This window comes from Struthio camelus, chromosome 3 (assembly GCF_040807025.1).
Source record: "Struthio camelus isolate bStrCam1 chromosome 3, bStrCam1.hap1, whole genome shotgun sequence".
Lineage (NCBI taxonomy): Eukaryota > Metazoa > Chordata > Aves > Struthioniformes > Struthionidae > Struthio > Struthio camelus.
The window spans coordinates 8,845,557-8,862,631 of NC_090944.1; the positions used below are offsets into that span (position 1 = coordinate 8,845,557).

Here is a 17,075-nt window from a genome sequence, read left to right on the forward strand (position 1 = left end):
CTGAGAAAGAGAGGTGCAAAAGCAAGAAAAAGGTGGATCCAGAAATAGAAAAAATGGACGATAAGGTATTAAACCAGGTAAAAATAAAGGAGGCTGGGGAATTTGGAGATAGGAGGATGGGTGCCTAGAGGTGGTGGTGACAATGACCTGTAGACCCATCCACCCCAGTTGCTGGAGGGACCCCCTCAGACAACTCTCCAGGCTCTTCATCAGGACTGTGTCCAAAAGACTTGGCATGGGAGAGTAAAGAGGAAGACTTGCACCTTAGGACTAAGAGGTTTGGGGAGGGAAGGTTGGTAAAATTCTAATTTAGTATTAGTTGTATTTGATCCAAGAGTGATACCTTTACTGTTGTGTTTAGCGATGTGCAAAACAAAACTGTAGATTAATAATGATGATGTGATCATTAGTTAGTTATTCAAGTGATTTATTAGTTTCTTAGTAGCGGGTTGCTTAATCAATGAATATCATAGCCTTTCGAATTAGTTATGTCTCAAGCCTGGAATGTAAAGGAGGGGGGTTGGACTCTGGAGTAACAGCATTACCACAGATACAAGCACCGCAAAGCAAGGACGTTGTCCATCCCGCCACCAGCATGGTACAAGTGTCTGGATATTCGCTGCAAGTGATGGTATAGTGTCAGTGTAGACCAGCCCGTCCTGGTCCAGGATATCATCAAACACATCTTGGACACATCCAGGAAGACTACCAAGGCAAACCTAGCAAAGGGAAAGATAAATTGTCTTGTTTTATTAGCCAGAGATATTAGTTTTTAGGATGTGTAGAAGGTAATTTTCCTGCTCCATTTGCCAGTGAAAAAGGAAGATATAGGTGAAAGAACATAGTCCAGAACAGAATGAAAGCTACAGAAATTATCAGGGAGCCAACCCAGCACCAAACAGGAGATAATTAGTTCAGAGGAACAGCACTTTGTCTCCAATGTATCTGCCATTCTTGTTCTTTGAACCTTCTTTGAACTCATCTGCTCTCATGAAACAGGAAAGAGGTAATCTACTTAAATATTCATCACCAAACACAAAAAGGGCTGAAGCTAAGTCACAGTCTCCATCTTTAGACCCTGCAAGGAGGCGAAGTCAGGAAAAAAAGGAGGGGATCTTGCTGCAACTTCAAATGAAAAACAAATAAAAGACAACAACAAGAAATCTTGCATCTTCTTTATCCAGAATAAGGCAGTAGAAGACGACTGAAAGTCATGTATAGTCATCCCTGCAGACCATTTTTAAGGTTACAAAATTCATCAAAAGTTCTTTGCCCGAGGAGGGAAGAAGATGTGAGAATGGAATGGAAAATGGCAACTTCCAGCATTCTGATTTTTAAATCCTTTTACTTGGAATATAATTATTGCAGGTAGCTAAGGTCCATCTGCGAAACACAAAATCCCTGTCAGAGACAGGGAGGGCCACTGCAGACCTGCCTCCTCTCTTGCCTGTGATGCTGTCCCTGCACGATGTGTGCTGGCTCTCCCTGCTTTCCCCAAAGACCATCTCAGCACCTTAGAGTCACCCTTGCACATCCCTGTGCTTGACTTTGAAAAGCTGTTCTCAGCCATCACCCTCCCTAGATGGTCTAGGAGAGCGTTTGCCATCCCAACATGTGTTAAAGGCCTTGATGCTCCTGCTGTTGGTTCAATTCTCTTGAGATTGCCCCAAAAGCAAGTGGGCAGCAAGAAGGACGGTGGCTCTGTCCCTCAGGCATCTCCAGCATCAGTTTCTGCTTAAAGTAAACTATTTCCAGCCCCCCATTTCCAGGATTCGTCACTAGAAGAAACGAAGATCGCCTCAAAGGCTCCTTCACGGGGAGATGTGGGGCCGAAAAGTTCGTGGTCGAATCATCATGACGACCTTCTTCAGGGAATAGTAGTCTGTGTCCTTCCACGAGTACCACACAACACCATCCGGCCCCAGTATCTTGCGGTTTTTAATGGAATATCGGCCGCCCTGTGATACAGAGAAAGGACAGTCAGACGCGGAAAGTGCATAGAAGAGTCATCTAGATGGGAACTGTTAAAAACCGGATGCTCCAAAGCATGGGAGCAAACAGCTTAGAGAAGACACAGTAAAAAGAATACAGAAAGTATTTTTTGAATGCTCCCAAGGGAGCTGGTGTCCCTCAGTCTTATGCCACATAAGCCACCCAGTCAGGGAGCTGCCATTGCACTGCCCCAGAGCAGTTTGCAGGGGTGTCCCAATACTCGTACCTGGCCCGTGACACTGAAGAAGCTGGACTGACTTGGTGCCAGCATTCACTTTGATCGCTCCCTGGAGAACATGGGCTGGTCAAGCGTGGAAGGACTGCTGTGATGTGATGACTGACAGCTCCCTCCCAGCCTTGGACCTTGCATGCTGACATCTGTGTCCTCCTCCCTCCACCTTACCTTGTAGTACACCCCGTTGAGGTTGGAGAAAAAGCACTGGTGGTACCACCAGCCTCCATGGGAAATCTCAGCACAAATGTTCCCTGAGTCAGGTGTGCTGAAGCTCCTCTTGTTGTGGTACCAGGCAAAAGAATCCTCCACCGTCCCGCTGAACCCATCCACGTGCAGGCGGTAGTAGTTTGCCTCGTCCTCAATGCTGCAAGCAGTAGGCACAGGTCAGACTATTTATTGGGAGTGCCTAAGTCTCCTCTCCAACCTGGATATTGCATTCTTAGTGTAGACACCCTAGCAATCATTGAGCTGCTCTGGCCAGGTTCCCTGCAATTATTCATCACCCTTAAATGCCAAAGATGCTGTGTTTCACCCTTCTGTGGGGTGTGTATGCTTTTGTCATGACTCAGGGTATTTGTTAGGAGTCTGAGCTGGGCCGACCATGACTCTAAAACCACAATGAAAGACTGCAGCAGCTTTGGCACAACAGCTCCTCCAATTACACAGTACTGCCTCTTCTCCACAGAAAAAGCATCCTGCTCTTCCCATAAACTGAGCTAATCAGTAGCTTGCTCCTGGGCCAGCAAAGGCTGAAGGTCACTGCCATTGAACATGATACCTGATGACAAAATCCAGGGTAACTGTTCAGAGCAAGCATTTGCTAGTGGAGAATGCTCTAAGGCACGATCAGTCAATGAGCATTTTTCCAGCAGCTTCAGCAGCCTTTCGGTCTACTCTAAGCCCTCAAGCTTCAAATGTCATTAAGGTGCAATGCTTAAAGGCATGTACTCCCTTGCATATCCTCCCATGACAAGTTATTCCATAATCACCCACGAGGCATTTCCAGTGGAGAAAGGGAAGTGGTTCATCTGGAACAGTCTAGACAGACCTGGTCACTCGGTTGAACAAAGGATATGACTGATGTTGATAAATAAAAACACCAGATGAGGTGAAGAGCTATAGATGGTAAAGGACGGTATAGATGGTAAAGGAACAACAGGTGAAAGCCGTGAGTACAGAGCGTTAAAAATCAAAACATGATTCTCAACCATCACAGCAGGGAAATGCTGATGGACCTGCCCAGCAAGAGCGGGGGATGCAAAACTCTGCTTTTGACATGGGGCTTGATAAGTTCAGCAGAAACTACACCCCCAAGCTGTAGGAGATTGTTCCTTGTGCTCCTACAGCTGCGTTCCCTTGGAGCCATGGATGTTGGTCACAGGTGAACAGCGCTGCACATTTGCTAGCTCGAGCTCAGACTCCAACCTGGAGAGAAGTTTTCATGGAAAAACAAGGCAGGGAAAAGAGGACCTAGTCCAAAAAGCTCCCTAGAGAGTGTCACTCCGACTGCAATGGGATCTCCTAGCTTTGAACCAGCTACTGAGGAAGAAGCTTCCCCAAGAACTGGGGAGGGCCATCCCACAGTCTACCTGAAGACCTGGTAGAAGGCATGCTTGTGCTTGTTGTTCCAGTCCTCCAGGTCAATACGCAGAGAGTAGTCCCCTTGGCTCGTCACCTTGTGGATGTTCTCATTGCCCAACCAGAACTCGCCACTGAGATCCCCAAAGCCCTCTTTATACTCGTTCCAGGTCCGGTTGAAGTCAACTGAGCCATCCTGACGCTTCTGGATGACTGTCCAGCCCCCACCTGCCGGGAGAGAGAAAATATAACGTGGGAGCCACCAAGGAGTGTCTGGGAGCCCCAACGCCCACGCATGGGCCAGAGTCCCTATCGGCATCACCTCAAAGGATCCATATGCAACTCAGAGGGGTGTCTCCTTGCCATACCCCCTCCCACCAACAGGCAAAATACAGTGTTGGTAGCTGCATGGGGATAATATGTGAGGTATAGCCATAGCTCATGGAAAGGGGCTCTGCTTCTCCCATACCGATTCCAAGATGATATTCCCCTGTTGTCTGTAAGAGGGTCATTCCAGATCTAAGGTAGTTTTAAATGAGAGACAGCTGATAATTTTAGGGAGGGAAACATTTTGGGACTGGAACAAACTAGAGAGCCTGGAGTTTTGAGATTATTATGTACTGTTCCTGCAGCACCACAGAGGTACATGAGCTCTCTCCCAGTATTGTCTCACTGCCTCCATCTGCTCTCCCATCTGTCCAAATCCTCTCTCCTCTCTCACTTTATTCCAATATTGTAAGCTTTGAGGGGACTGGGACCATCTTTTTATTTGGCATTTTTACGGTATGTCACTCTGCAGTGTCCAAGATTGTGATGATGGTCATACAAATAATAGCAATGACATAATAGAGACCACACTGTATCAACAGCCTGTGTCTTAATGAAGACTTGTGTCCCGAAGCAGCAATCACTTGTAGAGCCTCTATGCTGGCCTTCTCCCACTGGGAGAAACTGTTCTGTCCAGCTCCTCTTTTTACCAAAGCAGTAGCCCTCAGCAGCATAAGAACTAGGAGTTTCATTTAGATACTTAATCAATGGCCTCTATTGCCGTTTGATATGTCATCTATTGCCTTGGTCTCTGAGACATCTGCACAGGCTGGTAGATATGCACAAGGTCAATGGGAGACCTATGCCCGTCCAGAGCAGCAGCTAGCAATACCACTGGGTATCTCAAATAGTGCTAGATGTCTATATGTGGGCAACTGAACCAGTTCCTCCAGCTTGGAATATGTTGACGTGACACATCCATCCTGGCTGGAGCAGGCCCATGGGGCAAGGAGCTGAAGATCCACCACTGCATTTCTCTGACAATTACCACTATTCTTAAAACACTAAAGTGTTGCAACTTACTTTGTTAGTAAGTTAGTGCCCAGAGATGACAGTAACAGGCTCTTTCCAAATATTTAGACAGAAAGCATGTGGGAGGTTCCCTGCTCTCTCGCACACACTCCAAAATATTTCTGGGAGGGATTCATCCCCCTCACACTTCAGTAGCTACAATTAAGGGTTGCCCACTTATAGCCCTCTGGCACACAGAGATGCCCCAGGTGGCCCCCTGGTGACCATCTGCTCCTCCAGAGGGACATATGTTTCCCTACATCCTGCGTCATATCCACTAGTTCTTTGCAAATGTCTTGCATACGTAAGGACATCTCAAAGGGCACTAAATGCCTATATTTAAGCAACTGAGCCCCAGTCAAAATGTCTGATTTGAACTGTTCATCCAGACCCCCTCTTCAGTTAGTAGTTGAGTCCTCCATCCTTGGAGAAGATCCCTTCTGGAGATGCTGTTCTCACTGACTGTAACTTAATCTAGAAGTAGCTCAGACAAGGCACAACTCTTGTGTAAGACAAATCCCACCCAAAAAGTTCCCAGCTTTGCTGGGAGATTTTGTAGATGCCTCTTGCAGTACCTTCAGTGTCCATTTCACACAATACTTCAATAGGCATCCCTCCAACCGAGGGCATGATGCTGTAGATCCCTGATCTCCGGAGCCCGTTGTAGTAGACGGAAGCACAGTCAATGGGGCAGTTCCTTGCGTGCTTTACCTCTAAGTAAGAAAGCAGAGTCATGGTGTTTAGTTAATAGCATGGAGAAAGGGGTATGCAACCAAACCAAGCATTATTTTCATGCAATCGTAATGCAGAACCTGACAAAAAATCCCAGATTTCTTCTTCTGGGAAGTGCCAAAACTTGAAACCTTTGCAGCATACGGGCTTCATGCCTGATTGCAACGGACTATTAGTGATAAGGTTCCTTAGCACAATCTGATCTGCCCTTAGGATGCTGCAGCTGAGGAACGTTCTTTAATTCAAGCACGTTTTAAACGGTGTCTTACAGTAACACAGAAATGTTGTGCATTTTGCTAGGCTCAAGGTCTGTTAGATTATATTCCATACCAAAAAGGTCTTATACACTGATAAAGAATTGCCTTGTTCTCCAGCAGTGGTCAGTGTAGCTAACAGTGGAAGGATTTTTCTTCTCCTAAACTGCTGCTGTAAGGGTGTTTTCCCCGATCAGTCTTATAAGGGAAGGGGTCAAAAGTGTCCTGGAGAATCTAAAGATGCTTTTAACTGGGATATGTCAGATGGGATTCATTTTGTCTGGTACCAGCCATCTCAACTTTAAGGCAGCTAGTCTCAGCTAGTCTTCTAGAGACTGACTTCTACAGAGGGAAATTTTTCCTAGTTTTACATAGGAGAGGAGAGCAGAATCGCTTTCCCTATCTCCCTCTGCCGGCTCATTGAGCTGTCTGCACAGATGTGCACGATGACATTTGCAATGCCCTGGGGTACCCTGGCTGTCTTTCAGCTGCACATCTCCTGTAGGTCCTGTCTTGTATCTGCCAGACTTATGAGGACGTCTCAGACGCAAGAGTATCGCAAGCAGTACTAGGTGTCTGCATGCGGGTAGCTGAGTTGAGATCCTAGTCACGGCAGTGAAAAGTGCACACTGCATTGCTTTCCTCAGTCCATTCACAGTCTGTCTAGATATCTTAAATACTTAGCTCATATGGGACACATATATGCAGACACCCAAAGCTAAGCCTCTTGGTTTGTGAGCTGAACCTCACTACAGATGGCTATAGTCTAGTGAGATGAATCTCATGTTTGGAAAGAAAGGCGAAATAAGATCTAACACAGACAGTTCCCTTTTCTTCTATTGACACAGCTAGACCAGCCTGAAGCCTAGCATGGCCTTGATACCAGGCTGGAGGCATGGTGAGGTCTGGGGCCCAAAGAAGCGGAAGCAAAGAGCACGCGTGGTAGATGATTGCCTTTCCATGAGGCAAGTGGCATGGATGAGGCCACGGGCCTGGCAACCAAGGAAAACTCTCTGGGGATGGAAAAATAAGTCTGAGGAGGTCATTGCAACATCCAAGCCCAATGATGGGAGCAATCGGTGGCTGGGAGGTCTCCCACGGGCTGGTGGCAGATTGGAGACATCCCTTAGCAGTAGCATAAACCAGGCCAACCAGTAGCACTGCTGCAGGGGAGCACACAGCAGAAACCAGTTGCGTGCAGCAAGGAGAGGTCACGGAGAGGCAATCTAGATCCAGCAAGCATCTGGTGCATCAGGGAGAGCCCCATCCACCTAAAGTTAATCAGCTAAAAGAGCCGCCTCAGTTGGCTGCACCCAGGCTGGGGTTCTCCTGGCCAGTTGACTTGTGCACACAGAAGTCTGTATCCCAGTTACCTAAGGTTATTGAGATTAATCCCAGCTCTGACTTGGAGGTGGCTATCACGTGATGGGGATGTTAAGTCGGACACCCATTCACGCCTTGTGTCTGCGCAGAGCGCTCTTGCTCTGGGAAGGGCTTAGAGGCAACTGGAACCAGGTATCAGCAGAGCTATTAATATTACTTCCACCCTGTCATCGATGGCCAAAAGAGCTTTAAACTAGCACAGTGGAAAAGACTTAGACTAGTTGACTCAACGGAGAAGTAACATGACTTTCCAGCTGACGTCACCAGCTCAAATCAGATCAAGGTTGGTAGGTGAAAGCCATTAGCAGCTCCTGCGTGTGGAGCTGTGCGTGTCTTATGAGTCACCGGACCCAGCCTGCTTCTCGCTGGAAAAGTAAGACACTATCTCTACAAGACCCTGAGCCACAGTCCGTGGCATGGTTGGTTGCTTCATCCCTGCCCTTTTCTAATACTCTTCCTGGAGATCTGCTGCGGGAGAGAAAGGATTTGGGGCTAGCCAGTCTGCCCTGGCGCAGCTGGTCCTGTCTCCTCAAACACCATAGCTCCCTTACTAATGACCCAGAAAATCAAACAGGTTGAAAAAACAGCCCAGTTTCCCTTCCATGTTCTTAAGGCTGAGTTTTCCAGATCCTGGTTGTGGTAGGCTCTGGTCAAAATGTTTTGACGGCAATGGATTCTTTAGCAGAAAATGGGGTTTTGGTCAAACTGGACCTTGAATTTTTTAACTTAAGGTTCCCATGCTTGCCATTAGAAAAAGGAAGACATTCCAGGAACTAACAAAGAAAACAATCCAAAACCTGGCATAAGTTTAAACTCGTTCGTTTAAAAAGGGTGTGTGAGAAATAACACAGAATGACTGGATTTCAGACTTGAAGGGTTTCACCAAAGCCCTGATACTTTGATATGAATTTTTGAAATAAAAATAATTTCTTGTTTCTTTTCTTTGATGGAAAAATACAGTTCCTGGAGCTGGGAGGCAGGTTCATGCAGCTAACTGCAGGTGGAGTAATGATGGGAGCTATGCCAACCTGGTTGTTGAAGCTGAAGCTGGTCGCTGTGAGCACCTCACACAATCCGTGGAAAGAAAAAGGAGCTGCCAAAAGACAGGATCACTCTCCTAGACTGGAAGGAAAGCACCCCAGGAGGTGTCTATTTCTCCAAGGAGCCCTCCTGGCTACCTCAGAAATGCCGATTGGGAGAGATGAGACTCCTGGCCAATGCAGAGGGGATTTAAAGCAGTTTTCCCTTGCCCTTTTCTTACAACAGTCCTCAGGACAGACCATAAAAACAAACCATTCCTACCCAACCAGTCCCAGCAGCTCCCCATCACCTGGATGGTGCATCTCCTCCTGCAGCCTCATCTCGGCGGGGCCAAGGCACCCAGGGATGCGCCGGGTCCAGTCCGTCAGCACGGAAATGTTGTTTATCTGCGCCTGCATGTCATAGAGCAGCGTGGCCTGGATGTGCTGCAAGGTGCTGGCCTCGCTGTAGCGCTGCTCCAGGTCCTGCACGCGCTGCTCCACAGTGTGGTTGCGGCTCGCCGCCTCCTCGTGCTGTGGGCAGGGTGAAACACAGAGGCTGCGTGGATCGCTAGCAATGGACGGAGAGCCCAAGGACAGCCTGAGACCCACGCTCAGCAACGGTCACGCAGAGGAGCAAGCAGGCAAAGGAGTGCTCACAACACGCACCCCGCCAAGGACTGAGGAGCCCAGGGTGGACGTGGCACCTGCACCCTCAGCTCTCCTCCCAGCACTAGCCACCGGCCCACGGTGGGACACAGGGACAGTTTGATTTTCCCAGGATCTGATGCAGGCAGGACTTGCATAGGCAAGCGTATAGGGTTCCTCTTCAAATGTCTTCCCAGCCTCCAGCCCTTTGTAACTCAGGCTGCACAACCTGGATGTGGCCCCTATGCATTTAGCAAACCCCCACCACTGGAGTTTCCTTCCACGAAGTTGTCCAGTCTCCCCTTCAAACATACAAACTTCTAGCATCCAGCAGCAAGGAGTTCCACAGCCTATCTACACGTTGCATGAAGAACCAGCTCCTGCTTTTTGGGTAATGACCAGTGACCTGCAAACAGCAATGACCACATCCACTGTGTGTAAGGGGTGGGTGTGATACAAGACCCTAGACCCTTTCATGCCCCTTTTGTTGGTTGTTTTTAGGATGAGCAGTCTCTGATCCTGTGTTAAATGCATGCCCCAGCTCCCTGGAGATGCCCGCAGGCCATGCCAGGAGATGGGCACTTCAAACCCCATTGGCACATGCAAGATGCGCTCCAGATGCACCGTCACTTCAGACATGCTCACCTCACTTGTTCAGTGCTCCCTGTCCATTAGATGGCAGAGCAGGCCTTAAACAGCATCTCCAAAAATCCACAGGAGCCACAGAAAAATCCTCTCCCCTGGCCAATGCAGTACCTCTACTGCCTGTTCCCCAGTCCCTCCTATGGGTTTGGCCATCTTAGGAACCCATATCTGCTCGGGGGGGGCAGTTTTTCACCAGGAGGCTCCTGTGCAGCTCTTCCCTCCTCACCCACAGGCATCCCCACAACACTGAGGGACCAGATGCATTGCCCACGAGGGGGAAGAGTGACTCCGTATCACAGTTATCTCCACAGTTCAGGGTACATGTACCCATAGCCATCAGTGCTACCCGCTACATCACTAAAGGTGTGCAAGGCGCCCACCACGCTTTGTAATAACACACGGCTGCCCAGATGGGGGTGTGGAACAGGACCCATTGAGACCTCAGCCTCTGGATTTCTAGGTGGCAGTGCAAGCTTGTGGCTTATTAAACACACATGGGGACAGAGAGAGCTTGCGCTCAGCAGCACCACTACCTGCAAAACTGCAGCGATGCTGCTGAGGGTCTGGGATTTCTTTCAGCTAGAAGGAGTTTGTGCATCCAGCATTCTTTTTCTTCCCTTCCAGCTGCTCCAAGGACATGACTCATACCTTGGTCCCTGCCACCCATTCCTGCCACGAGATGTGTGTGGCTGTTTTTCCCATGAGATAGCATATTCACTGCTGGATTTTTTGACCAATAACTAATAGAAAGCCTGCTTGTATCCCAAAATCCAGAGCAGCTAGATGGGCAAGAGCAGCAAATAGGGAATTACGGTGTGCGGTGATACGCTTTCCTTATCAGGACTGAACTGTCTCTGGTTCTGTCGTAAATCATCCGGCCGCCCCACACCTGCTCTGCGAGCCGTGACCGACGCCAGCCGGCTGCTTCCAGCTTCATTCACCCACGCATCAGCTCTCCGAGCAAACCCCATCATGCTTTCTCCCAGACAGTCCCCTCCTCCACAGCTGATACCTTCTTTCCTGGCTGCTTGCGAAAAATATGCCACAGCTAGACCACCGCGACTGGGCCCAAATGCTATCTGCTTCCTTCACCTCTTCTCCCTCCTGGTGGCATCCCACTGCTCCCACTTGCCTACCACAGTGGGGCAGGAGTTGTCTCTCTGTACAGCACCAAGTGCAGCAGGGTCCTGGTCTGCGGCAGAGGCTGACATGGCCCAGTAATGCAAATTGAAGTGAACTGCAATGCAAGAGTGCAAAGGTGCAGAGAGGGCTGCTCACCTGGAGGGGCTTCCCTTTGCTCACGGTACCATACTGTCTAGTGCACGCAGGAAGGAGAAATGGATCCTCCTGACCTGTTGCATCGGCTATGAAGGAGGATTTCAAGATACCTTTGAGGTATCTTTGGGCAGCCACAGCTGAGTGATTGGAAATGCTCCCAAGAAATAGGAGACCTAAATTATTGGCTTCCTTCTCTTGGAGGGGGGATTCACACGCAGAACCCAGAGCAGACTCTAATCAGCAGGCAACGGTGAGACCAGGGACCAGTTAGGCCTGCTGTGAAGCTGGGAGGCTTCAAGGGAAGCAAAGCAGAAAGAGCGCAGGGAAAGGGTCAGCTCATCTGACCCATTTAGGGTGTCCCTGTCAGCCTGAGAGGAACCATGACCTGGAAGGACCTGTCGCTCTCAGCCAACTCAGGAATGCTCCTGGGATGCTGAGCTCACATAGACGACTCCACTCGGACAGATAAACCCACACAGAGCTCCCAGAAAAATACTGATGACAAATCTGAGGGAGACAAACTAGCAGCAGCAAGAGGCTGATTTATGAGGATGGACCAAGGGAGCAACAGCTCCTCAGCGACAGGAGTGGAGATGGAGGCGATCTACAGATGCTGGGAACTGACACAGCAGAGAATTCAGTAGGGCGACTCCCGGGGATGCCAGGAGGTGTTTGGTGTTGCAGGGGAAAACCAGCCTCTCAGGCTGGCATAGATATTGGGAACTGGCCAGACCAACGCAGCAGAAAAACTCCTTACGGGAGAGCCCCTAAGAAGATTGCAGGGAGCTGAGACAACCAGCTCACCAATCATTTTTGTCTCTGATTTTCTTGATTTGACTACAGAGGTCCTGCCACAGTCAGCTGCCAGCTCCCCTCTCCGCATTCAGCTTCGCTTCTTGCTTTTTTCCCACTCCAGTGCTTGCAGGATGACAGGACACACTCCTAACTTCCCACTAAGCTCTCTAGGCTTTGTTCTTTTCCTGCTTGTTCACAGGCCAGCTCTTCCAGCTCTTCCAGCACTTTCTCTTTTAGACTCATTGGAAAAACGGAGGTTGGAAGAAATTGCTGGAGGTCCCTAGCCCAAGCCCCTGCAGAAAGCAAGGCCAATTTCAAAGCCACATCAGGTTGTGGAGCGCCTTTTCCACTCAAGTTCTGAAACCCTACAAATGGCCCAAGGGAGCCTCAAAGCACCTCAGCAGACAGATCCTTTCTGAACGGGGTGGTATCATGGTGGCACGGATATTGCTAGTGCTGTGTCCCAGGTATGAAGCAGCTGGAGACATCTAGGTAGGGACTGGAACCTGGCTGCTCCGGGACACCTAGGTTCATCCTGCGTAGCAAGTAGCACCTCAGCTCTCCCTGTGGTCTGATGGGTGAGGGGCCTCAGCATCGCCCCACAACAGGCAGAACTCCTTCGGAGCTGCTCCCCTGGGCTCCCTTTGGTCAGCAAAGAGAAACGAGCTCTCCCAACTCATCTCACCCTCAACTAGACTTCCAAGAGGTCCTAGGAGTGTGTACGTCTCTACATTCACCATTCAGGGAGCTTGAGGACCAGTTCTGATAGAGAGTTCTTCATGGGGCATACTAGAGGTGGATAAGAGGGATCCTAACCTTTGCTTCTGCTCAAAGAAATAACACATAGCAAGGGAAGTGATAATAAATGAGTCATGCAGACACACAAAAATTAACATGACAACAGAGGCAATAAAGAACACCAGAACTCTTCGACCATTGTTTCATCAGCCATTCAAGGAACTACCCAAGAACAGCCCTGAAGAGGGTCAACCTGAGCTTGGCAACTGATCAGAAGGGGGAAAACATGATTATCATGAGTATTATGGGATAGCTGAGGGGGCTTGTGTGACTGTGCAAAACTTATTATGGGATATCAGAAGGGGCTGCTAGGGTTATGTAAAACTTACTGTGGGAAAGGCCAAAGGCGAGGAAAGGAGGGAGCAGGGTCGATTGGAGAGGAACAAGCTTGGGAAAACAGAGAGGAGGAGGATGAAAGGCACTAGTTGCATGTAAGCCGGCTGCCAGTCAGTACAGTTGTCTGCCTGAGCCCTGCACCTGATGACTGCAATATTCTTATTAAATCTTTTTCTTAACTTTTTCTTTTTTTCCGTGTAGTCTCGCTCTCTAACCTATGTGTGAGTGCTGCAAGGCCTGAGTGCCAGCAACTGGATAGGAAGCTGCAGGTCACAGGACCTGTAGGTCGAGGTGCTGATCAACGTGTATAAGTATCTGAAGGGGGAGTGTCAAGGGGATGAGGCCAGCCTCTTCTCCGTGGTGCCCAGCAACAGGACAAGAGGCAACCGGCAGAAACTGAACCACAGGAAGTTCCACCTAAACCTGAGAAAAAACTTCTTCACTGTGAGGGTGACAGAGCATTGGAGCAGGTTGCCCATAGAGGTAGTGGAGCCTTCTTCCCTGGAGATATTCAAAAGCCGTCTGGATGTGATCCTGGGCAATATGCTCTAGAGGACCCTGCTTGAGCCGGGAGGTTGGAGTAGATGATCTCCAGAGGTCCCTTCCAACCTAAACGATTCTGTGATTCTGTGATTCTGTGATTCTGTGCCAGCACCTGGAGAGACTGGCGTGCAAGAGCTGTCAGGGTACCAACAATGGGAGGGACCACGGGACATAGGGCTTGTGGGTCTAGGTGCCAGAAACTGCAGGGACTGGGATGTATATGCATGTGTAAGGTTTAAATGCCAGCAGCTGGAAAGACCAGGGTGTGTTTATGTTTCCCTAGTGAATTTAACCCTGTGAGTGCATGTGTGTATGTGTAATACCTATGTGGGTTACATGCTCAGCCTCACTGCTGGCTGGACCTGCAAAGGGGAACAGCAGCAGCCACATCTGTCAGACAGGTTGGAGGGACCCCGGGGGTCTGAGAGCGCACCCAGCTGGGCAGCAGCAGCCAGGAAGTAGGAAGCGCTGTGTCCCCAAGTCCACAGGGCTGGGCAGGTTTTGCTGCTCCACATTTCCTAATTTCCTCCACCTGAACATCAAGCATCGATCCCCTCAGCTCCCTCTACAGTCAACACGGAGTAACTAGCATCTTCAGAGGGAGATTGGTTTTCCTCTGCTTTTTCTCTGACTGTAAAGAGACCCTATACAACTGCCACAGACTAAATACCCTGCATTTAGAGGGGTCATTTCAGATCCTGGAAATGAAGAACAGAGGAAGAGCAATGACACTGAGAGGAAAGTCTTAGTGCATTAATATCCTCCTCCTTGGCTCTGAGCTGGAGAGCTATGCTCAGTGAAAGAGCTGTAGCTCTAGGCAGAACAGGGCTATGATTTGGAGTTAAAATAGGGAGCTCGGGAGGGGAAGAACAGATTAAACAGTCCTAAGGGACTAGATGTCGCCGGGGGAAGGACGTGAGTCATCAAGAGACCAGAAGACCTATCACACCAGCTTGTCTCCATGCAAGGAGAAAGAAAGAGAGAGGGAGAGGAGAAGTGGAGGATGGATGAGAAGGCAGCATTGGTGCCCACATAGGAAGGAGGAAGGGACCCTGCACCAAAGACAGCGTGTCACTAGGATGTACAGACTACCTGAGAGATCAGGGTTTGGGGCCCACACCCAGACCTGCAGGGGAGGAAAGTAAAGGCTGACATCACCTTGTGCTGCGAGTGTCTCTAGGCTATGGTGAAACAGAAGACAGAGTGACTCATTTCATGTGCAAGGGGCAGACAAAAAGGTTTAGTGAAATGAGGCGTGGAAATAAAACCCCAATAACGCGTGCAGACCTTCGGAAGAGAAGGCCTTGCAAGGAGGGAGTCCAAGGGAAGATCATGGATGATAATGAAATGCAGCCAAATAGCAAATGAACCAGACTGATTCCCAGGGCCAGGTCGTATTAGCCCTCAGGTCTCCCAAGAGCAAGGACAAGACTGTTGTTTACATGGCGGTCTCTAGGGCTTTATCCAATGCACTTCCAACTGACTCCAGTATATTGGGTTTCTACTAGTTCTTCTAGTGCGTCTAGTCAAAAGGCTAATGAGACATCTTAGCCAGGAAATGTCTCCTACTGTCAGCTAAAATACACTCGACTTCTTCCCATTGTTCCTATTTACCACCCTGTGAAAGCTGCTCCCGCACTGAGAGTCACACTTGAGTTTCACACTCATTTCACCCAAAGTACTCATCACTGTGGCAGCACCCTGCCTGTTGGGGCAGACCCAACTGTCTCTTCCCTCCAGACCCTGGGTCTGTAACTGCAGCTGTGCTACACTGAGCACAGAGTTGGTAGCAAAATCACAAGGCAGTGTTAAACATCCGAGAGCTTCAGAAGTGCAACAAGAGGCTGGAAAGAACAGACTACACGAAGGTTCAGGCTGCAGGATTGATGAATGGACCTGAGGCAGTACAAACACCAGCACGCAGAGAGGAGACTGCAGAAAGGGTGATACAGGCTGGAGGTTAGAGCTACTGCTGCTCAGTCATAGCCAATAGAGATATGGTTCATCACCAGCCAAGTAAAAATTTGGGGTCTAGTTTGGGATCCTGCTATGGGCAATGGGACAGATTAGCAACTCGAGCCCATCCCAGATGGGTCCAAAGCAGGAGGAGACATTTCTTCACCCCTAATACTGGCTGTCTGCATGAGTAGCAGATACTACACCAAAGACTTGGTGGCTAATCAACCCTGGAAGGCTTCTGAACCAACATAACATGAGCAGCAGGTGCTGTAATGGATATCTCAGTCTGTGGCCAGAACAGCACCCTATGTTTTACCACACATCCTCTCCCAGCTAGCTGTCTGGGGAGGGAGGGAAAGGACCAGATGCTCCTACTCCCGTGGGTCTGCGAAAGGAAGTCCTTTACCTGGAGCTCCAGGACTTTGATGCGGTGGCGGTGGTTCCTCAGCTCCTCCTGCAGCTCCGAGATCAGCTCCCGCAGCTCAAGAATCTGCTGCTTGCGCTCCTCATTCTCGTGGAGCCAGTAGGAGACCTCATCGGTGCAGCGAAACATGTCTGGGCACCGCTGCTCGTCCAGCTGTGGCAGCGTCGCTATGATCTTACACCGGCCATCTGGCAGCACCTGGTTACTGTACTCGCCACACTGGATCAGGCCGGTGCCCTCCTGGAGCCCCTCATCATAGCCATAGCTTTCGGCCACAGCTAGGGGTTTCTGCAGTGAGGGGCCGTTCAAGGAGGCCACGAAGAAGAGGGATACCAATCCCAGCCTGGCTGAGCTGGTGTAAGGGCAAACCCCCATGAGGCAGGTGAAGATGGTCCCCAGGGACAATCCCGTGTGTTTCATCATCAAAGACAGCCTCTTGGAAAAACCCACATGCATAACACTGACTCTTCCTCCAAGAGCTAGTGGTTTAAGTTGCAGCCAGCACACGGTATAGGGAGGAGATAGCTCTGTGGAAGGGAGACGTCAGCAGGGATCCCAGAGCTCCTGCCAAAGGGGTCACTGCAGGCAAGGGACCTGCTTGTCCCCATAGAGCTTCCTCTTCATTGTTACCTCGTGGCCACCAAGCTGGGACCAGCTCCAGAAGGAGAGTCCCCACTCACCTAGCTGGTGGGGGTTTCACTGCTGTCCCCCAGAGCTGCTGCTACTGTTGGAGGACACCGAGGGCTGGCTGAGGGCTCTCAGCGCTTCAGACAGGGCTTTCTGCCCATGCAGGACTTCTGGCTTCCACAGATGGTACTGGCTGGCACTGTCAGCACTGGGAGGCATTCCCCAATCCAGGCAGGATCAGGCCCAATCCGCAGGCAGCTCCATGAGGTGAACCCTTCTTCCTCTGGCCTGGAAACAGAGGGCAAAGCAAAACAGGCTTCATGCCCATGTTCATCTATTGAATCAGCTGGGACTGTAAGCTCTGTCACTCACTGAACTAGGAACTAGAGTTACGAGGGCTTTGGTGGAGTCGATGGGTGAGCAGTCAACCCTCCCTTCACAGCTCTGTCAAGCTCCACTGGCCTCTCATCCCCCTCCCTTGACAAATGGAA

At 49.8% G+C, this 17,075-nt stretch overlaps 1 protein-coding gene across 1 annotated transcript; it reads right to left on the bottom strand.

Annotated features, from left to right (window-relative positions):
• Positions 1–1,160: 1,160 nt before the first annotated feature.
• Positions 1,161–16,872, bottom strand: LOC104154087 (angiopoietin-related protein 7). Its single transcript, XM_009690303.2, has 6 exons — positions 15,940–16,872; positions 8,843–9,065; positions 5,719–5,856; positions 3,817–4,033; positions 2,396–2,591; positions 1,161–1,958 (listed from the first exon to the last, which is right to left on the bottom strand). The coding sequence occupies exons 1-6, from the start codon at positions 16,411–16,413 to the stop codon at positions 1,812–1,814; spliced, it is 1,395 nt and encodes a 464-aa protein (XP_009688598.2). The 5' UTR covers positions 16,414–16,872; the 3' UTR covers positions 1,161–1,811.
• Between the last annotated feature and the right edge of the window lie 203 nt (positions 16,873–17,075).